The sequence below is a fragment of the Lolium rigidum genome, chromosome 7, assembly GCF_022539505.1.
Source record: "Lolium rigidum isolate FL_2022 chromosome 7, APGP_CSIRO_Lrig_0.1, whole genome shotgun sequence".
Lineage (NCBI taxonomy): Eukaryota > Viridiplantae > Streptophyta > Magnoliopsida > Poales > Poaceae > Lolium > Lolium rigidum.
This window is the reverse complement of record NC_061514.1, coordinates 280,754,676-280,777,527: the sequence shown is the minus strand read 5'-3', so window position 1 is coordinate 280,777,527 and position 22,852 is coordinate 280,754,676. Positions and strand designations below refer to the sequence as shown.

At 44.2% G+C, this 22,852-nt stretch overlaps 3 protein-coding genes across 3 annotated transcripts; all 3 read right to left on the bottom strand.

The window, feature by feature from the left end:
* Window positions 1-535: 535 nt before the first annotated feature.
* Window positions 536-2,469, bottom strand: LOC124678641 (glucan endo-1,3-beta-glucosidase 4-like). The gene is made up of 4 exons (XM_047214502.1): window positions 1,870-2,469; window positions 1,166-1,459; window positions 1,058-1,085; window positions 536-953 (listed from the first exon to the last, which is right to left on the bottom strand). The coding sequence occupies exons 1-4, from the start codon at window positions 1,934-1,936 to the stop codon at window positions 740-742; spliced, it is 603 nt and encodes a 200-aa protein (XP_047070458.1). The 5' UTR covers window positions 1,937-2,469; the 3' UTR covers window positions 536-739.
* Window positions 2,470-9,350: 6,881 nt separating this feature from the next.
* LOC124677369 (E3 ubiquitin-protein ligase RNF14-like) lies at window positions 9,351-13,124 on the bottom strand. Its single transcript, XM_047213359.1, has 7 exons — window positions 12,804-13,124; window positions 12,248-12,322; window positions 11,628-12,168; window positions 10,769-11,154; window positions 10,288-10,499; window positions 10,043-10,202; window positions 9,351-9,502 (listed from the first exon to the last, which is right to left on the bottom strand). The coding sequence occupies exons 1-7, from the start codon at window positions 13,122-13,124 to the stop codon at window positions 9,368-9,370; spliced, it is 1,830 nt and encodes a 609-aa protein (XP_047069315.1). The 3' UTR covers window positions 9,351-9,367.
* A 3,134-nt stretch (window positions 13,125-16,258) lies between these two features.
* Window positions 16,259-20,443, bottom strand: LOC124677368 (E3 ubiquitin-protein ligase RNF14-like). The gene is made up of 7 exons (XM_047213358.1): window positions 20,150-20,443; window positions 19,635-19,709; window positions 19,010-19,550; window positions 18,214-18,599; window positions 17,187-17,404; window positions 16,929-17,103; window positions 16,259-16,390 (listed from the first exon to the last, which is right to left on the bottom strand). Exons 1-7 carry the CDS (start codon window positions 20,441-20,443, stop codon window positions 16,259-16,261), a joined length of 1,821 nt encoding a protein of 606 aa, XP_047069314.1.
* Between the last annotated feature and the right edge of the window lie 2,409 nt (window positions 20,444-22,852).

Sequence of the window (22,852 nt, the reverse complement as noted above, 5' to 3'; positions counted from 1 at the left end):
ACCGCACGCCCATGGCCTGAAGGCCACAGAGGCGGGGCAGATGGACGGCGGTGCCGGCAGGAGGCGAGGAAGACCTAGACGCGAGAGCCTCACGTCCGAGGCTACAGACTTCACACTGGTACCAATATGACCTTCCGTAACTTTTCCCATCTTTATTTAGATAACATGAGTTTTCATCTTAACCATAAGGCCTGCATTACACCTTTTTTGTGGATCCTGGCTTTCTGTCTTGTGCTATTCTAGAACATGTCTCAGATGCAACCTGAAACTCACTTGCACCTTGGAGCAATATAGGTTCCTATGCACTTCTATTTGGAGGAATATAGGTTCAACCGGGCAGAGGCTTGAACTTAAGACCTCTTAACTTTGATATCATATAATTTTTTTTTTCAACTGGGCAAACCCCCCATTCCAATAAAACCATCACAAAGTCCAAAAGACAAACAACAAATGTACCATGCTACAACCGGCATCAAACAGATCAAACAAGCCAACAAACAAAATAAACTTTGAACTAAGACCAACATCTCAAAACTTAAGCAAAAATGTGCGATCTCCATAAATTATTTACATATATGGTTCAGTTTATAGAAGATCCGACTTGAAGTACTGAAGAAAGAACATGTAAAGATGATGGTGATACTCTAGTGATCCTCCCTGTCATGTAACTTTATAATAATCTCTAGTAACATGCAACGAATGGCATGGAGCACAATGTACAGTCGAGCGGAGGCCCTGATCAGAAGGAGAGCGGCAGCAGAAGAAGCAGCACGCAGAGCGACCTGCGAGCGCCGGCCATGAGGCTATCCGCGGCGTCTTGCAGAGGGTTGAAGGAGCCGGCGGGATTCCCGAAGCCAGGCGTGAAGCCCGGCGTGAACGTCGACGACGGCGGGGTGAAGCTGGAAGGGGCGCTCGCCCCCGGCGTGCTCGAGTTCGACCCTCCCGCCATGGAGCTACACACCGCCGCCAAGAAAAGAAAGTTTACTCATGTCAGTTCTGAACCTCGTCAGAGAATGCAGAAATGCTTACGGAAACTGAGATTGCCGATGAAAATCACCTTCCCGCGAAGACGCACTGCCCCGAGCCTGGAACGAGGAATCACACGGAAGAATCAGTGCCAGAGAACGAAAAAAATCGTGTGGAAAGTGAAGAGCAGGGTGCTTACTGGGGTCTGTGGTGGTGGTAGTGGCGGTGCCGCTGAAGCTGCAGGTGGCGCCGGAGGCGACGTTGCGTTGGTAGTAGTCGTTGTAGGCGTAGGAGGCCAGCGCCGGCAGGTCGTTGGCTTTGTAGCACTTGCCGCCGGGCTGGATGGCCGAGCAGTCGGCGTGGCCCGGGCCGCACGCGAAGTTGAGCCCCGTCTGCAGCGCTGTTGGGTCCGCTCCCTGCATTGCCACGCAGAACAGCCCCGTCGCTAGCGACCGCCTCTTGCTTTCTCCTTCCGTTTCTTCAGTGAAACTGCCTGTAAATCACACAAGAATCAAGCGGAAAATCAGAAATATTCTGTCAAAAAGCTGAATGTCATTTACAAAATTGATTGACGTTTAGTAGAAGTACACACATACTGGAGTGTTTGTTTCAGGTTGACTGGTAAAGTAAATAAAGACAGTTTCAGGTTCCCTAAAAAATGTAGTTCCTAATCCTACTCAAACAGAAAACATGAAAAGGATTGCAGACCAACTGCAAGCCAGAATGTATTTCATAGAATGGAAAGGATAAATCTAGCCACGAAAGTTGCTCCACTTTATGGCTATGCATTTTGTGGTCACACTAGGAATCTCAATAATGAAAAAAACAGAAAGCGAGATAGAAAGATACGTGATGTTACTGATGAACCAACAGCAAATAGCTACTTTCGCAATGTGCATATACCTGACACGTTGGAGAGGAGAAACACGATAAGAAGAGCGGTGCATCCCTGCAGTCTTCTGGTCAACATCCTAACACTGTCCCAGTGTCCGATCGACAATATGATCTTCCGCGGACACCTGCCAAAATTCAGAGAGGTGCATTCTATCAATAATGATAAATTCAGAAATGTCGTCTGTATGTGAGGTATCAGTACCAAACACCGTATACTCAACTTAATAAAATCAAAAGTTCAGTAGGAGACGTGTGAAGGAGAAGGGAAGAGAGCAAAGGGTGTCGCGGTCGGATGTGATGTTCCTAATAATCCGACTCCTCAGTCCATGTCGAATGGCAAGAATTTGTTGGCATAAACTTCTTTTGTGATGTATATGATACTGGTAGCACTAATATTTCGTATACATGAAGCATGGAATTCTCACGTACTGCCAAATGGTAAGCGGCCGACCAAAAAATAGAGCTAGGATGACTGGTGAAACTGAAACATCGATAGCTAGAAGGTGTACTCGAACATTCGTTGAATATCCTTCCAAAGTCCTTAATTTTATGTATGAGACCGAAATTAAGGTATGGGACAAACTTTCGCCTACCAACCACTGTTCTTGGCAAGGGCCCAGACATGATCGAATTGCAAGAATTCAATCCTTATTACAAAGAAACATGTAAAGTTTGCAGCTTCAATAGGATAGGTGCCATCTAATGAAAAAATAATGATACTGTAAAATTCTTCCATAACAAGAAACAAACGGTGGCAGAGAACAAGCTGGAATTCGCGAGTTCAGGACTGAAATCTGAAGGAGAAAGAGGGCACCAAAGAGATAACAATTTCCATGAAACCTAATTCAACAACGGAAACATCATAACCTCGACAAGAACAGGATATCATCCGAAGGAAACCAAGAATTCGATAGGAAGTTCCAACTAGAGAAGAAACAAACGAAAAGGAAGGCACTGGCATCACGCCCTAATCAACCATAAGCAACAGAGAATTGTTTTCCCTTTTCTGATGGGAGAACAGAGAAACCTAATCGAAAGAGCAGGAACGTCAGAAGCTCTATAAGAACAGGAAATTGGGAAGAACCATACCTGAATCAGTCACCAATCACTACTTGGTGCCTGCCGCCAAGAGCAATCCCTGCCTGCTTTTCCTGGGGACGGAAGCTCTAACTGAGACTGAACCCTCGGTCTGGGGGACGCAAGCACGGCCTGAAAAGGAAAACTTTATATTTGACCCTCCGCTGCCTTTATTTGGCATTAATAAGTTGGAGTACTAATTAAGAACTGTATATTTGAGTATCTTGCTCAAGCAATCACAGACGAGAAGATGTAATTAGCATTAATGCTGAAGATAGGGAGGGGGAGGAGCTAATGTATGGTTGAAAGAGCACACCGTCGTAAGAGCAAGTACAATAAGGTACACTCAGCTGGCTATAAGAGATAAAATATTATAAGTTTGCTTAGTTGGAGGAGAGAGATTAGGAGAGAGAAGAGGAGTGAGCTATTATCTTGTAGCCAATTTCTGCAGACGTGCTTCCTAAAGCACTATGTGAGACTAAAAGGTGGGCCATGTATTGTAAAAGTACTACACTTTTATAGCTCACTATTGTATATGTTGGCTCTATGTTAGCTATAGATGACATGGCACTTGGCTTATAGCTAGCAGCTGGCTATACTATTGGAATTGCTCTAAGGAAGCTTGGGGAGAAGGGGAAAAAGAATCGTAGGCCGGCTTCTTTTTCTGCTGCGTTTGTGGTGTTTGATCCTATCGTGACGTGCATGCGTGCAGAGTCCTTTTCGCAAGTGCGCCATGATATATACAAACCACAGTGTGCTACCGCTATGAAATATGTTGAACACTTAGTTTTGATCGGGCAAGAAAACTCTCTATGACTATGTTCCATAATGTAAACCGTTTTAGCAAACTAAAGTACTTGGCTAGGCCAAAAAATGGCTCATCTGGTTATCCGGGTTGCACCGATTCTCTATATCACACGTTCTTAAAGCAGTTAAAATGTTGACATGCGAAGAACATGTGTTTTAGATGTTTCCATTCATGTAACTTCTAGCATACTTTCTACTCGGTACCGGTGGGTGGCCCTAGGCGTGCGGCTAATATGACCTTAGAGCATCTCCAGTCGCTCCCCCAAAGCGATTTGAAGTGCGCCGGACAAAAAAAACATTTCTAGCCGCGTCCCTTAAAGTCTTTTTTTGTCCGGCGCGGCCCGATACGGTGTCCGGCGCCCCGAGCCCGTCCCCGCTCCACAGGGGACGCTCCAAGCACACCGGACACAACGAAAAGCGAGGCAAAGCGACGCAGGCCCGACGCGTCAGCGGCTCGGAAGCCTAAAACCCGTCGCCTACCTTTAGTCAAGCGACGTTAACGGCGTCCCTATTTTCCTCCGCGCCGCCGTTATTGCGTGCAACCACCCGCTGCCGCCGCTGTACATTAAGAGGCCTGCGGTTCGTCCCAATCTCTCACCGCTCCCAAACATTTTCCTCGCCGCCCCCAGATCTTCTTCTCGCCGTTCCAAGCAATGTCGTCCTCGTCTGCCCGCAAGATCGTCGCGGCGAACGGCTTCGGCTGCGGCAGCCTAACCGTGAAGGAGGCGTGGGCGCTGTACCACGCGGGATATCCCGTCCCGCCGGACATGCTCCTGCCAAGCAGCGGCGGCTGGAAGATGGCCGTGAACAGCATTGGCATCCCGCTGCCGTCGAAGCCGGACACGGAGCAACGGAAGGACGGCATCAGGGCCAAGCGGGCTGAACTCGACGCTGAGGAGCGGGCGGATCCGACCTAGGCGGCCAAGAACAACGACGCCTGGTGGGCCAACTACTTCAAGGCCAAGTACGACATGGAGATGCACAAGACCACCAGCCTCATCGGCGGGCCGAACAGCTGGAACAGGGACGGGCGCCTCCTGTTCTGGGGCGTTCCCGGGCACACCCTGGAGAGCGTCATCCACGGCATCCACAACGATGCTCCAAGGTTGGAGACCCCGTCCTCACTGCCACCATCTCCCGCAGCGCAATGGAAGCTGAGGAGGACGTACTCGTCCTCCTCGAACTTTTCCTCCTCAGGACCGGCCCGATCGACGCCGTCCTCGTCGTACCGCTCGGCGCCCTACACCGTCCGCAATCGCGTGGTAAAGGAGGAGCCCGCGACACCGGTCAATCTGAGGCGCGGCGGCAGCAAGAGAGGCGCGGCGGCGCCCTCCTCATCCCGAAGCCGGAGGTGAAGGAGGAGCCGGAGGAAGCGTCACAGGAGGCGCTGCTGGCGGAGTACGAGCGGCAGCTGCGGCTCATCGCCAGCAGCGACGACCCCGAGGACTGCCCAGGGCTGCGACTGGCGTGCTTGGCGTCGATGAACGACAAGGACGCCTGGAGGGGCGACCTCGACACGGCGATCGCCATGTCCATCTGCGACTCCGGCAAGCCGCTCGTGGACCTCACCGACGACGACGAGGCAGGACCAAGCGGCCTGGTGAAGGACGAGCCCGTCGACGAGCCCGACAAGCGCGTCAAGCAGGAGGTCGTCACCGACGACATGTACAACTTCCACCAGTATTACGACGCCTCCGGCTGCTGCAAGTACTTCTAGATTAGGTTTAGTTTAAATTTAGTCGAACCTCGTTCGAATCTATGTATTATATGCCAAGTTTGGATGAATTTAATCGAATCTCGCTCAAGTTTTAAATTTCCGAAATTTTGTTTGGGGGACACGACTGGGGAGCGACGTCCTCCAAACGCAGCACGAACAAAACACGTCCTCCAAACGCTCGATCCGGTACGGTTTAGGGGACGCTTTGGAAGACGCGACTGCGACTGGACATGCTCTTAATCCTCCCCTTTCCCTTGTCTTTCTTAATCTTGTTGATCCCCTCCTTCCTCCACCCCCGTCGACCAGGATGAGTGCAGCGGTGGCTAAGCTCGCGACTACGTCTGAGCATGCATTGTTGGCCTAGCCGTTGACACCACTGGAGAGCATGAGGAGGTGGAGCGCATGACACGGATGACAGAGACGACCGAGCTCCACAACGACTGAGCGTCGTGTGTTTTGTGGCCTTGTATTGCTTTGCTTCGTTCCCTTATCCTTCTTGACTAATTTTCGATATTGAACTGTTTTGTGTCCTATGGATTCTGGATCCGTGAGGAGTTCTAGATGGCTGAATTTCTGAATTGGTTTGGTACCAATTAGTTCATGGAGAACTAGAGGTGTTGTTGTCACCGCAACCAAAGTGCATATGCAGGAGGAGGCGGAGCTCTGGTCTCTGGATAGCCATTTTAATTAGGAAAATGATAATTTTCTACCGGACCAGCCGGTTCGACGACGGGCGATGGATCTCTTCAGCATTACCGACTTTCTTCTTCTCACGTCTTATGGCTGCTGCACCTGCTTCTGTTGCCTCTATAGGACCTTCTCCGCCCGTAGCCACCGACCTACTTGTATGCCGCGCCTAGGGGAGGGGGCGTGAATAGGGGCCACCAAATTTTAGATCCTTTTAAATTTAGGCTTGACACAAAAGGTAAATTCTTTAGATATGCTATTAAGTGAATTTACCTAGATGGCAAGCTACACAACTAAGCAAGCTACCACTAAGCAAGATGCAATATATAATAAATAACAGAGGTAACCGAGAGTGGAGCACGTGGAGACACAAATGATGATTCCCGTAGGTCCTTCATTTTGAGGGAAAGTACGTCTACGTCGGAGGGGTGTGGTCGCCACGAAGGCCAGACCAACGGCACAAAGGCCTCACCCTATTCTTAGGTGAGCACCATCACAATGGCCTAGCTTACTTGTCCACTAAGGGATTTCCTCGAGGTGGAAACTGAACCTTTACATGGTCCTTGGGGCATGCATCCACAACCTAATTGGAGGCTTCCAAGACTGTTACAACACAATAACAAGTTACTAATGGTGTAAACAACATCTAGTGTTTCCAAAGAAAACTCTAGCCAAAGGGTCCTCAAATATATGAGGGGGAAATGCAAATCGCTTTGGTGAGGATGTAGATCATAGTCCTCTCCTTCGATTCTCTAAAGATCAAGTGCTTTGGGTGGTTGAGGGAGGAGATCTAGTGAAATTGGTGGCTCGGCTTTTAGGGTTCTTCTTGGACAGGTTGAGGAAGGGAGGGGGTATATATACCCCTCCACAAAATAGAGCCGTTGGTGAAAAACAGGGGCCGGATCATCCGCCTCCCCGACTTAGGGCCGGATAATTCGGTTTCAGCAAATATCCAGCCTGAACAAAATCCCTAGCCAATAATCTGGGGGGAGGGGGGCTACTGGGGCTCGCGCATTTGGGCTTGTTAAAGTCCTATAATCCGACCCTCACTTCACCTGGAATATCCGGTATGTAGTTTCTTTGCATAACCCTTTTTCATCAACACATATGATTCCAAACTTTGAGTTTCGATGCTAGCTAGCCATTCTTATCCTGTACCACTTATCATGTCATTAGATCATCACTAATGTTGTTATCTAACACATAAAACCATGACAGTGGGGAAATGTTCTTTGACCCGCGTTGCTCCTCTGCTGCTGATGGGTTTGCGCCAACCGCCTTTGCTAATCTTTCCCCGTGATGCTCCCAAGTACAGCTCCTCTTTGGCTCGCGTCCGCCTCCTCTTCTAGGTTGCCGTTGTTTGCATGCCGGCTGGTGCCACACATTCTTGACAGCATGCTGGTTGAGCACCCCACGATGTGGATGCCCATGGAGGTAGCTCCAATCCTAAGTTATACACGTGCTCTAAACTCAAGGACGATGGGGAAGATGAGCTCAGGATGACATGGTTCTTTGCTTTGGGAAATTTTCCGATGTCGCAAACAATGTTTAAGAATTCTACAAATGACTATCGTTAATGTTGTTGACCTACAAGTAAATTATTGCAGTAATTTCTGCGTGAATGCCACAAAGGAATTTTTTCAATGTTGCAAATGTATTTCTCTATTGTTTGATGTGTGTGACACTTTTGTTGTTTGAGTTGTTTTTTAGTGTTACAAACGGTGACATGCTTTTTTATGTTTTTCTGTAAACAAATGAATATTTGTTGCATATGATTTTTGTATTTCCTAGATGGATGAATTAGAAATGTTGCATGATTTTTACATATTTACAGACAACCAAATAATGTTGCAGGCAAATGTTGCACACAGACCACGAAAATGTTACCTTCGGCGAGTAGGGTTACACTGATCAGATGGTCATAGACGAGTAGACGACTATCAAGCAGGCTGACCATCATCCAACTAACTCCTAGCTTTCCAATTATAAATCCACGTGCTTGCATAAGGATCATGCACATTAATCGACCTCTCCCTTTAGTACTCTCTATGTTTCAAAAATAAGTGTCGTAACTCTATCTAGATACAAATGTATCTATAAGTAAAATACACCTAGGTACATTCATATATAGACAAAGTTGCGACACTTATTTTTTACATGAATGCTCACTTATTTATCGTGGGAAAATTGGGCGTTCAGCGTATTAATTTTCTCTCTATACTATGCATATTCTTCACCCCTTTTGTGTCTTCTTATATGTCTCATGTTTTGTTCGACACATGTCATCTACAGACTGTTTGACATGCGGAGGGAATATAGTGGCGTAGGTCGTTGGTACTACCACATCGAGCATATTATGTGGTCAGTCGCGGAGAGCACAGTAGGTAGGCTATTGTGTAGCTTCCCATCCCCGTCGCCTGGATGGATACCAATCGTAGTAAGTTTTTCCCTTGACAAACATTTGGGTTTAAAGTCCATACTCCTACTCCATATGCATTCGTAGCCCTCCCTATCTGAAGTGTTCAACTAAATCTTTGCACAGATAGTTCTCCCTAATAGCAAATCTCCGTAGACCTATGATGGTGCACTAAAAATAAAGACATTTGAATAATTATTGTACTAACTCTGGCTATAAAAGGATGTCGCAAGTTTGTCTAAATTTAGATGTACTAGATAGTAGTTTTTATGGACGGGGGAATCATGGGATTGTGCTTTCAACTCACTAAGTTACTAGAGGTGCAATCCTAGATTTGACTGTGAATCATAGTATGGGACAACAACCTGGACCCTGGTTCAGAGCGATTGCAAGCGGGCATAAAATCCCTGAAATCACCTCAATCCAATAGAGGGGATGACAGACGACAGATGCCGTGATGGGGAGCACCTCTGGACGCAGGCTTACCACAAAACAAGCCGTGGTAAGTGGGCGGCGATGGGTATAGCCCAACAAGAAACAATGATGCATGCAGAAATTAGAAGAGAGGAAGCAAACAATGCAACGAAAAACCTGACAAGTAACAAGAAATTGACATTCTTGATATAATTCCTCTTGGTACAGATAGTACTTCTTGGTTGATCTTCACTAATACGATACAAGAACCTGGGGACTTGAAAATCAAGCTCCCTGCAAAATGCAGGAAATGCCAAGGCCGTATCCTGAATATATGCAGATCATTAGAAGGGGTTATACCAGCCCCTGGCATGTATCATATGGCAGTGTCAGTCGGGATCTGCAGTATGTTGCTTGCAACCCCTGGGACCAAAATGTTGTGAAGTTCTCTGGACAGTCTTCCGACACAACGCACAGAACTGCGTCTGGCATGACGTACACGTGATGTGGTTATTATTTCCAATCTGCAACCAAAGTAAATACAAATCATGAGGCATTTCTGCTGTACAATGTGAAAAGAAACAATAAGAACCACAGCTTCAAGCAGTTAAGAATTCACTCTGAGCGTGCAGGCTCAGCAACTAATTACGGCTTGGAGACAAGCCGCTGATTTACTCTATGCCAACAAACAATTTCGTTGTCCAAGTTATATCATAGCCGTGAGTGGTCAAAGTTATATACTCCCTTCGTCCCACCAAAAGTGTCTAAACTTTGTTAAAAGTTTTTTTTTAACAGAGGGAGTACTTATATGTAACTAAACTTGGAATAAACAGTTTGAATGGAAACAATTAAATCATCATACCTGCAGGCAAAAGCACAAGCAAGGGAGTAAAATGTCTTAATGGTTTTTTTACAAAAAATGTACTGACCATGAATAGTTTTATAAGAATTAAGAAACAACAAGCTTTGAGAACAAAAAGGTAAGCAACTGCACCATTTTCTCATTAAAAATTATGGTTGCTTGTCTAAGATATATCTTTATAAAAAAAACTACTTCATGTTACCTTTGGACTTGGTTTGCCACATGTAGGACAAGGGTGACGATATCGTCCTTCAGCCAATGGGACAGGAGCTGGAGCTGGAGCACCCACCCTTCTCTCTGGATTCATTTGTTCTTCCCATCTATTCATTTCCTCCCGAGAAAAAAGATCACATGCACCCGGTCTGAACGCAACAACATGATTTTTTTTGTCAAGGCACAGCTATGAAAATGAGAAAAAAGATTAAATATCATTAGAGGAGAACTCACCTGAAATGATCATATCCAACAATTGCAAAGTTACATTGGTAGCAGAAGTAATGCCCGCAGTTCGAACAGGTCATCTTATTGCATCCTGATATCTTAGATATAGCGATCTTGCATCGTGGGCACTGTTTTGCATCCCTCATAATTGCCTGGAGGTTGCGTACTTCTTCTAACTGATTCTGATCGCTGTCTAGTTGCCTAGATTTTAGCCGTTCCTGTACCAAACAAAAAGAAATTTAGTATTCACATTAATCATTCAACTAATGACGTGATTAGTGTAATTAAATGTCTTGTTACAATTTTTGTGCGTCTTCAGGTAATTCACAATTGCCATCACAATTCTGCTGTTCCAAAGATAGTGTCGCTTTTTTAGAATTCTCGTTTTCTATGTTTGCAAATGGATATTAGGAGTAGTACTGAAAAGAGACCAAACTTTAACAATATCCAAGATAAGCTAATAATATGTGAGATAGAGTCCTCCTACCTCCAAGACACGAATTCTTTCCTCTGCAGTCATACATTGTTTTCCCACATGACGGTGAGATTTACAAAGTGTGCAGAAGCTGAATAGACAGCTTGGACACACTGCATCGTTACTTTCATCCTCCAAGCAAGCAGCTTCGCACCTTGGACAATAAACTAAATCGTTCATGGCGTCAAGAGTTCTCTGAAGAAGCAATTTTTCCCAACGTTCAAACTCATCCTCCGCCAGAAGCGTTTTCAATACATTAGGAGAAACAACACCTTCACATTTTGTATCAGGACACTTCAACTTCAATACCGATCCTTCCTTCACATGAATTTTGCAATATGTTCGCATGCATTTCCGGCAAAAGAAATGATGGCATGGAAGTATGATGAAATCTATGCCTGTGTGGCAATGAATTTACAAAATATAGCAAAGTAAATTAATTAGAGTTCGAAGCAACATTAACTGAGATATACCAACTACCAAGGGTTAACAAAAATGGAAAATACCCAAGTTGGACATGGAAATAATAAAATACCTAACTGCACTATATTTCTAGTGTTTTACAAAGAAATACACAGTCCCGGCAAAAAAAATTGTCATCTGAATGAGAACATCTAATGTGGCATCTATACAATAATGTTACAGATGTAGTATCTAGTCAACTCTAAAAATAAGGATCATACATTGGGTAATGGGGACTAACCTGAACGTAGAGTGGTAATATCTAGCCAAAATAGGTCTATGCCGTACAGCCACAAGGCCAGCACACACCAATCATTGTTAAGTACAAGTGTATAACACAGCTCAAGACTTCTACAGTGCAAGTATGTATATAACACTACAAGCAGCTCGTCAGAAAAGTAAGACTTACCAGGACACTCGCTGAAACAAATCATGCAGTCATGGATACCATGTAAGAAGGCTTCATGACGCTTATCATCATTGTATCTCATAATCCTTGGAATTATAACATCAGGTGCAGAATCATCTAGACAAGCACGCTTATCCTCACCATCTTCATCACAGGTTAGATCACCCTTGCTTAAAATTATCTCATCACTAAACCCTAGGTGAGAAAGGGAGGAGTTTTGGAGCCATTGAACCCACTGGTATATTACTTCCATGCCCTGTTGCCCTTCCCAAATCATATCCAGCATTCGACATAATGACGAAATCTTCACCTTGTCCAGCCATTCGGTGGATATAGTGAAAAGGGGAGGTTGATGACTCGGGTATGACGAAGGCAGGTAGCAGGTTAGCTGGATTGGAGGCAAATGCTCAACTCTAAACTTGTAAACAAGATTATCAGAGGCATCACCATCACATATTCCCCCATAATTTAATGTTCCAGTACCATAGTCGAGCCTTGCTGATACATCTATACCATCTTCGATCTCAATGTGCACATGAATCTGTATCAACAATAATATATTAAAACCCTTGCCCTTACAAGAAGGAATATGGCTGGAAAATTGATACTGATGGACATACCTGGAAAGACCGTTGACCTTCTTTTTTGTTCAAAATGACTAGACTGTCTCCAAAAATTGCTTCCAAGGCAAATATCTGAGCATTAAGTTTAGTTTCTATCAGATAAAAAGAAGTGATGAACATAAGTCCAATTTAAAAACAATATAACACATAATAAGAACATCTGGAGGCTAGTGTCTTCGATAGTATTTAACTCTTTCATCATCCATCGAATGTCTTGGCATGATATTTTTGTCCCAATCCTTTCTTATGAATGGCACAAACCATTACTATACCCAAAACCACAAATTAGCACAAAAGCAGGCATGGCTTGACTCTTCTCTTATCTGGCCCGACATGGAAAAACAATTCCAGTCCTCACAAGTCACAATTGGCCCTAAAAAATCACTAGACAAAGCACCAGGAAGAAAATCATAAAGTTCACTGCGGTGATTTCTTCGAGAAATCTACTCATTTAATTTAAATATTTTATGAGAAGTGAAGCTACTCAATTATGCTATACTGAACAGCAAGAACATCCCCGAGTCTCAATGAGAGGGAGAAAACGACGCATCACCTCGTCCTCCTGCATCTGATGGTTAGCACGCAGCTCCTCCTCACTCAACTCCGTCTCCACCCCGCCAATCCCCGCCAGCTCCCCCACAATTCCATCCTGCACCAGAACATCCTCAGCAGCGGCGACGGGGGAGTCGAGGCGGAGGCGCCCCACCTCCACTACCACGGAGGCAACGTCGTCCGGGGCCTCGGCGGCGCGGGAGCACTCGGGGACCTCGGCGGGGACGGGGTTAGGGTCCAGGGCCTTCGATTGGAGCTCCGGCGCAGGCGCGGGCGCGACGCGTCCGGGGCCGCCCCTCGGCTTCCACGACTTCCGCGGCATTGCAGTCTTGGGGATTACCGGCTGGTAGAACCGGGGCAGGGCGTTCTGCGGCGGCGCGGCTCGGAGTTTCGTCGGGGCTTGAGGCGGTACCGGCGGCTAGACAGACAGGCACGACGAACCTCGGGGCGGGCGATTAGAACAGGACATGTCTCGTGCTTGGGCCTCTCGGACCTTTTCCTTCGTGTTCGCGATGGACTTGATCAGGACTCTGTTTTTTGCACTACAGTTATGGTCTTCGAACTCTGCACTGCCATTGTGTAGGATATATATATGATCTGTGGGTTTGTTCATCTGTGGAATGTGGTCACTATGTAAACTTCTTTTGCGATGACTTTAGCCAGGTACGTGTCTAAGTGGAGGAGTTACATATCCCCTCGCAGGTCCCAGATTCACAGCCCTTTGATGAGTCCGAGGTGTCGGCTACCGATGTGCCGCTTGTCGACGGACCAGTGGCTTCCCTTTAGGCCTAGGTGGCGTAAAGCTAGCGGCAAGGTTGGCCACTAGAAGGAAGACGAAGGCCAAGAACCACACTGACGCGGAGAAGGCCATGAGGCCTGCACAGAAGAGGACCATGAAATGGCTCCCCTTCATGTCTAGCTTCGTCCTTGTCAAGATGTGTGCGCTGATCATGAGCGGCGTCTGAACCGACAAAGGCTTCAAGGAAGTCCACCTTAGTGCCATGGCCAAGGCCCTCATGGAGCACTGCGGTGCTGATGTTAGCTCCACACAAGTGTACAATCACATGAGGAAATGGAGGGTGCGATGGCTCATCAGTAGGCTCTGTGATCTTAGCGGTGCTCAATGGTGTGAGGAGACGAAAACCATCCTCCCAGAGATTGACCACTACCACAGACACGTCTCGGTTAGCACAATATCCTCCTCACTAACTTCGATCTGCACAACTAACATATCAATGGTAGGATCATCCCAAGGACGTCGAGTTCCTGAGCATGTATTATGAACTACGATGAGATGCAGACAATCTTTGTGTTTGAGTGAGGCCCAGGGCACGCCTCCAGTAGCATCTTCAGCTGAGGATGCTGACATGCAAGAGTCTGACACAGTGATCCTAGATGCCCTCCCTGAGAAGCATGTTGACGCCTTGAAAAGTTGCACACAGGTAAGAGGAAGAGGGGTTCCTTCGCTGACAACGAGTTGACGGCCTTCACCAACATGACTATCGATGTGAAGGACGTCGCAGAAGCCATCCAGGATAAATAAGCCCACGGACATGCACCTTAGCATGTATAAAAGGATCGGTACTTGCGGCTCTAGATGCTCGTGGCTAAGGCAATACATGATCTACAGTAACTTGGGGTGGAGCACCGTGAGAGCCTCATTTACTTTGTCCTTCATATATAGACTAGGAAGATTTACGCGACGTCACGCCGCACCCGTTGGAGTTCAAGATCTGCATTGGAAAAATTACTAGGAAAATAAATACAAACGAAAAATTACTGGTCAGCAAGGTACGGGGTTGCTGCTAAGAAATTACCACTAGAGAATTATCCGACGTTGGAAAATTAGCGATGAATAATTACCGACGAGAAATCACTACTAAAGTTTAATGTTTCCATCGAAAAAATATTGTCGAAGCTTACCGACTATTGCCGGGAAAATACTGCCGAAAATTTACACATGGTTGTAGAGTTACTGCTGGAATTACCGTTGGCGTTAAAGATTTTCATCGGATTTTTTTGGCAAAATAATTCAAAGGGGAAATTATTGTTCATTGTGATGTAAGCTGCTGATGAGAAATTGCCGCTGAAGAATTACACGCTGTTGGAAAATTATGAATAACTACATGCGAAAAATACTTTCAGTGTCGACTGTTTAATAACTACAGGTCGGGTAATTATTGTTGGAGCTAATGATTTACGTCTGGAAAATTTTGGAAAAACAATTACTGTTCAACACTAATTATTATAGAAAACTACCGACGCGTGTCGCGAGGTGATTGGTCAAAAATAGTCACTACCGTGCATGTGCAGTGGAGCTGAGAGATGCTCTTTATTTCATCCAACTGACGTGATGAATTTCTATTGGCTAAAATTGATCCCTCTACGGTAACTATGCTAGGAGGCTGCCATTTTCTCTGTCCTTAATATGTAAAATAGATCGATAGATGTGGATATGAAATGTGCATGATCTTAGATACTATGTGGATATGAAATGTGCATGGTCTTAGATGCTGTGTGGATCTTCTTACAAAGAAAAAACTAGGCCCCGCTTTTACTACCACAAGCTCCTTTCCTTCAATCTCACCAAAACTATGCGATGGAGTGGTACTCCTTTTACTGTACCCCTGAATGAACTATGCAATGTGTATGGTCAAATTTGAACTAAAACTATGACATTTATTATGGATCGGATTTGAACTAAAACCACGATACTTATTGTCAGATTGATTTTACGGCAATTGTGCTTTGTAATATCCTATCTCGGTACTTGTCGGTTGATCTGTTGTTGTTGTTTTTTAGGCAAAACCAGATCTTTATTAGTCAGCAGGAATTAAAACAGATTCAGCCATCAGGTCCTGAGCCAAACCACACCATCGTTCTACTCTCTTTCCTCGCCCAATTTGCAAGACAGTGGCTAACCCTCGCTTGCCCTCCATCTACTAATACAATTTTGCAAACATGATTACTAAAAATCATTAACTTAATCTCAGAAATCAATGAAGTGCATATAGGCTGAACGATCTTGAGCCCTATCACAGACCGCCACCACTAATCTGGAGCAATCCGATTCAATGATGATTGGTAGCAGCCTATATTGGAGACTAATTTCTAGGTATTCCAAGCAAGTACTCCGAGAGCATGTTACGAGTACAAGAATTCGGAGACTTGAAAATGAAGCTCCCTGTAAAATGCTGGAAGCACCGAGCTGAGGCTGTGTGCTGAGATGGGTATATAACTATATATGCAAACCACCAGTAATACATTTAAAAAGGAATATCCAGCAAATATTGGCTTTTCATTGGTTAGAAGAGGGGGAAAAAATGTACATAGAACACCCTGCAGCATAACTACGTGCAGGAGCGAACGGAAAAGAGAGAGAAATCACGGTATGGCAGCATTCCGCTCTCTTTTCATTGCTCTGTTGTTGAAGTGATGCACATATGGCAGGCAGTCTCATTGATCTGCAGTATGCTGCTTGCATCCCCTGGGACCAAAATGCCGTGAAGTTTTATCTACAGTCTTCCGACACAATGCACAAAAGTGTGTGCGGCATGACGAACACCTGATGTGGTTATTGTTTCCAATCTGCGATCAAAGTGTATACAAATCATGAAGCATTTGTGTTGTGCAATGTGAAAAGAAAAATAAGAACCACAGCTTCAAGGGGTTAAGAATTCATCGGAGCATGCAGGCTGTGATTACTCCTACATTGGATGGCTCAAGCTAACAAGCAATCATGGCTTGGAGATCAGCCGCTGATTTACTTTAACATTAAACTACACCAAGAAATAATTTATTTGTCGAAGTTATATCAGAGTCACGAGTGATCAAATTATGTATAATCAAGCTTGGAATAAACAGATTAAATCATTTAACCATCGTACCTGCAGGTAAGCACAAAGCAAAGGAGTAAAAGTCCTAATGGAAACATCTATTTTATAAAGAATGAACTGACCACAAATAGTTGTATAAGAAACATCACTTGTTTGGTTTTTTGATACAAAAGAGAGGCAGCTGGCGGTTTCAAAACAAAGGTAGGGGACTGCATCATTCTCATTAACTATTATTATGGCTGTTGTCTAAGATGTCTTTATGGAACGCAAAAAAAAAAAGTTCATGTTACCTTTGCACGTTGTTTGCCACACGTAGGACAAGGGTAATAATATCGTACTTCGGGCACTGGGGCAGGAGCTGGAACTGGAGCATCCACTTGCTGTTGAACCCTCCTTCTCCCTGGATTCATTTGCGCTTCCCATCTATCGATTTCCTCCTGAGGAAAAAGCTGGCATGCACCCAATCTGAACACAACAACACGATTGTTTTTGTCAAGTAAAATCTATGGCAATGAAAACAAAATATATATCACTAGAAGAGAACTCACCTGTAACTGAAATGATCATATCCAGAAATTTCAGAGTTACATTGGTAGCAGAAGTAATGCCCGCAGTTAGTACATGACATCTTATTGCATCCCTCTATCTTAGATATAGCGATCTTGCATCGTGGGCACTGTTTTGCATCTCTCATAATTGTCTGGAGGCTGCGTGCTTCATCTATCTTTTTCTGATCACTCTGTAGTTTCCTAGATTTTAGCCGTTCCTGCACCAAAGGAAAGTTAGCATTCACGTCAACCATTTAAAACACATAGAACTAAGGACATAACAGATCAAAATGACTCAACGTATGCATCTTTTTTTCTCCGAAAGAATATACGTTGGCCTCATTTTTACCCAAGTTTGTCAAAATACAAAATTGTCTCTAGCATAGTTAGCCAGAAAATGTGTATAGAAATAAAGAAAAATACATGTGCGTTTTTCCTATAAAACACCTAGCCTAAAAGTGCAGTGAACCACATAAATCTATTACTAGTTACAAAAAGCAACTTATATGGCGAATCGGTATTCAATGTGTATACAACAACAAACAATGCTGGCATTTGGCAGCTTAGATATCTATCAAGTTAGCCTACAATTAGAACATCAAGTGCCCCTCTTAGTGTTAGCAAGCAATGCTAATGTGTTTGCAGTATTTATTGGATACAAAAATCCCCTGTTGGATGAGGGTAGGCTCACACTTGGCCACTCAGGGACTGCAGGACATGATCTGTCCACCCTGGGCCATAGGCTGATGAGATCATGAGGCAAATGACCTGATATCAATATTCTAAATATTATCTAGTGATGTGTTAAATATGATTAAATGTCGTGTTGCAATTTATGTCCGCCTGCATCAGGTAATTCACTATTGCCATCGTAATTCCGCTGCTGTCCGTTGGATCCAGAAATAGTGTCACTTTTCCAGAACCCTTGTCTTCTCTGTTTGCTAGCGGATATATGTTAGTACAGAAACAGCTCCACAATTTACATGTCCAAGATAAGGAAAATATATGTGAGATAAAGTTCTCCTACCTCCAACATACGAATTCTTTCCTCTGCAGTCATACATTCTTTCCCAACATGACGGTGATTTGTACAAAGTGTGCAGAAACTGAATAGACAACTCGGACACACTGCATCGTTGCATTCATCTTCCAAGCAAGCAGTTTCGCACCTTGGACAATAAACCAAATCATTCATGGCGTCGAGAGTTCTCTGAAGAAGCAATCCTTCCCAACGTTCAAACTCTTTCTCCTCCAGCAGTGTTTTCAATATATTAGGAGAAACAATGCCTCCGCATGTTGTATCAGGACAGGTCAACTTCAATACAGTTCCTTCCTTGACATGCATTTTGCAATATGTTTGCATACATTTTCGGCAAAATAAATGATGGCATGGAAGCATGATGAAATCGACACCTGCGAGGTAATGATTTTTTTATAGAAAATATAGTGAAGTACTGAATTAGAATCAGAAGCACAATTAATTGGGATACTAAGGGTTAACAAAAATGGAATATATCCTAGTTGGATATGGCAAGCATCATGAATACCTCATTGCACTATATTTCTAGCCAGAGCAAGGGAAAATGATTGTCATCTGAATGAAAACCTCTAATATGGCATCTATACAACATAGAGTGGTAATATCTAGCTGATGCATTGGGTAATGAGAACTAAGATGAACGTAGAGTGGTAATATCTAGCCACAACAGATATTTGTCGTACAACCACAAGGCCATCACACACCAATCGTTTTTCAATATAACACAGCTCAAGACTTCCACAGTATAAGTCTGTATATAGTCGTGCAGAAAACTAAGACTTACCAGGATACTCGCTGAAACAAATCATGCAGTCATGGATATCATGTAAGAAGGCTTCATGACGCTTATCATCATTGTATCTCATAATCCTTGGAATTATAACATCAGGTGCAGAATCATCTGGACAAGCACGCTTATCCTCACCATCTTCATCACAGGTTAGATCACCTTTGCTTAAAATTATCTCATCACTAAACCCTAGGTGAGAAAGGCAAGAGTTTTGGAGCCATTGAACCCACTGATATATTACTTCCATGCCCTGTTGCTCTTCCCAAATCATATCCAACATTTGACATAATGACGAAAGCTTCACTTTGCCCAGCCATTCGGTGGAGATGGTGAAAATTGGAGGTTGATGACTCGGGTATGATGGAGGCAGGTAGCATGTTAGCAGGATTGGAGGCAAATGATCAACTCTAAACTTGTACACAAGATCATCAGAGGCATCACCATGACATGCTTCCCCATAATTTAATGTTCCAGTACCGTAGTCGAGCCTTGCCGATACATCTATACCATCTGGGATCTCAATATGCACATGAATCTGTGTAACAACATTAACATATTGGTTGAAACATTGCCCTTACTAGCAATAATATGGCTAGAAAATTGATTGTGATGGTCATACCTGGAAAGACCGTTGACCTTCTTTTTTGTTTAACATGACTAGACTGTCTCCAAAAATTGCTCCCAAGACAAGTATCTGGACATTAAAGTTTAGTTTGTATCAGACGAAAAGAAGTGATCGCCACACGTCCAATTTAAACGCATGCTTTGGTGTGTGTTCCAGGAAAAAAAAGCATACATCCAATTTAAAAGCAGGATAACAGCAAAATAAGTAGAGTACTATTTTAAATCAGCACAAAATTAAGCAGGCATGGCTTAACTGTACAATCTCTCTTCTGTGGGTGCGCAAAATAAACCGAAAATAGGGGCGGCTACTTCAGACAATTTGAAAACATAATTCCAGTCCTCACAATCGGCCCTCAAAATCAGTAGTAGCGGAAAAGATCTTAAAGTTCACTACGGTGATCTATCACAGAATCTACTCATTTAATTTATAAATTTCCGTGAGGGAGTGAAGCTACTCAATTATGCTTTACCATCAACTACTGATCGAACAGCATGAAAACGACACATCACCTCGTCCTCCTGCATCTGATCGTTAGCGCACAGCTCCTCCTCAGTCAACTCCATGCCCATCTCCGCCAGCGCTCTTACAATTTCTTCCTCCACACCAGCGACAGCGGGGACGTCGAGCCCGAGGCGCTCCTCGTCCACTATGTCCACAAAGGCGTCGAGGGGGGCCTCGGCGGCGCGGGAGCACTCGGGGATCTCGGCGGGGATGGGGATAGGGTTTAGGGCCTTGCAGTGGAGCTCCGGCGCGGGCGCGACACATCTGGGGCCGCCCCTCAGCTTTGACGACTTCCGCACCATTGCCGTCCGAGTCCGACGCCGGAGCTCCGGAGTACTAGAATCGGGGCAGAGCTTTTTGCGGCGGCGCGGCCCCGAATATGTCGTCGGGGCTTGAGGACGACGAATATCGGGACGGGCGATTAGAACAACACTGTTTCTTGCTTGCGCCTCTCGGGCCTTTTGTACCGACTTGCGAGCGTTTGATCCGGAGTCGGACTATAGTAAGATTTACTGTATTTATAACTCCTCCGTCCTCCGAATCTGTTACCGACTTACCGTCCTTTAAGAGTGAAAACCTGTGTCCTAAAATAACCTGCTTAATTCTATTTAGATTTAGAAGTAGATGTACTACTTAGTTATACATATATTTGTATCTATAAAAATTGAGCAAATTAATTATTTTAAGACAAATGAAGTATTTATTCTTATTACTTTTACATGTATTTTCCATTGGTTGAGTATATGTTTACAAGTCTTTTTATGTTTGTTCCGTCTTCTTGTGTTTGTCCCAAAATGCCCCTCTATTACCTAAGATATCTCTCTATTATGAGTCCGAACAACATTTTGGCCAGTGCTAGGTGTCACCCAACTACAGCTGGAGAAATCAGCCACTTTCTCCATGGTGTGATGATTTACTTAAAATAGCAAATCTCTTACATATGAACGCTGCAAAAAAAGTATGTTTGTAACATTTCATTTTTTTTTTGCTTGTAACATCTGCTGGCAGCATTTATTGTTCTCTTGTAACGTCATTGCAACAATTTTTCATTGCTTAAGAATCATCCAAATTTCTAGCAACAAGTAAATATGCTTATGCTGCAAAAGAATCTAGGCATGCAACAAATCCCTATTTCGGTTACAATATATTGAAAAATGTGACGCAACACACACAACATGAAAACAAAATGTGGACAACATGCGTGATCATAACATATTTGTAACATGAAAAAATTCCATTGAAGCATACGCCAGACTTTTCACAACATGTTGCACATGGGTACAAAAGAACCACCATACACGCTTGCAGCGCCCTTTGCTGATTTGGGCTTGCCGGCCACGAATCTTGCTCGGTGGACTTCGATGACAAACCAAACGACCGCAGACATGGTCCCCCTCGGTTACCCGTATTTCGGTGTGTGACATCGTTAGGAATATCCCTATTTTCATACTCCAAGCATGACTTCATCCATGTTATTGAGCTCCTCGAACTCTCCATTAGAGCGGATAAGGAGAAGCCCCGTACCGACGAGGTGGAGAAGAATACATGGATTGGGTGCGGTGAAGTTTTTATTGGCTCATCTCGCATGGAAAAGAAATTAAGAAGAGAGAGATACACCGTGGAGTAGCACGAAAGAGATACATTGTTGAGTAGCAGGAAAGATGAGAAGCTGGAGCAGGCTACCCACGCGGGAGAAAGGCCTGCCCAAAAATGGATGATTAGTTTGTGAGAGACAAGCAAAAAAAATTTTTTTGCATGAAAGTAGTCAGTGAGTTTAAGTCAGTTACATATATAACAACTACTTATTTTTTAGGTGATTATAGCTTAATTGGCATGGTTGCATGGCATGGAGTGGGCTAATTGGACTCTTGGTTGTTAATTTGTACAAAATGATTTAGGTATATATTTATAAGGTTCTATACATCTCAAATCTCTCTCACACAAAATAGGTCTACACCACTTCAACAATATGTGCGCTGCTACGGAATATACTGAACAATTGTATGTCGCTTGACGATAGTGTCGTCTTCGTGTTTCCGCCTTTTTTGCTAGCACCACCATGTTGTGTACCTTTGGGCTCTGATTTGTCTTCTCTAGTGTTCCTCTTACAAAGTTGCCAAAAGTGATATTCAGGAGGAGTCATCCATAAAAAAATAGATTCATATCTAAAATTCAACATGCGACCCCCCCTCTCTCCCTCCCTCTCCCCTTCATCTATAACAGACAATCTCCTTACACCTTCTGGCATGGGTCTAAAGATTATACTTGGTGGGCAATTTGCATTGTGTATTAAATTTATCAGTAAAGCTAGGTCTGAGGACTACCAAAGATTGGACCGTTGGATTGGAGTCTTAGATTGGAGTCGGGCGCTTGGACCACGTGCAACTTATGACATGGGCATAAAGATTAAGTTTGGGACCCTAGATGAACCCTCACCAATTCAAACATAACAACAAAGAGAAACATTGCGTTCTTCCGCAAATGCAAAGATAAGAGTGGAAAGACTATGAGGCTCTTTTCACCGGTAGGTTGGACTTCCATTCATATTAATTTAAAAGGAAAACAATATAATGGTGATGCGCGCCAAGAGCTAGTCGGGCAGAGTGCGGGCAAAAATCAGCCCATCTATCATCGTCTGATCTTTGTAGAACTTAAAATTTGGAGGCGCAACAAAATTTTGTGTTATTACAACCCCATCGCAACATTTCTTC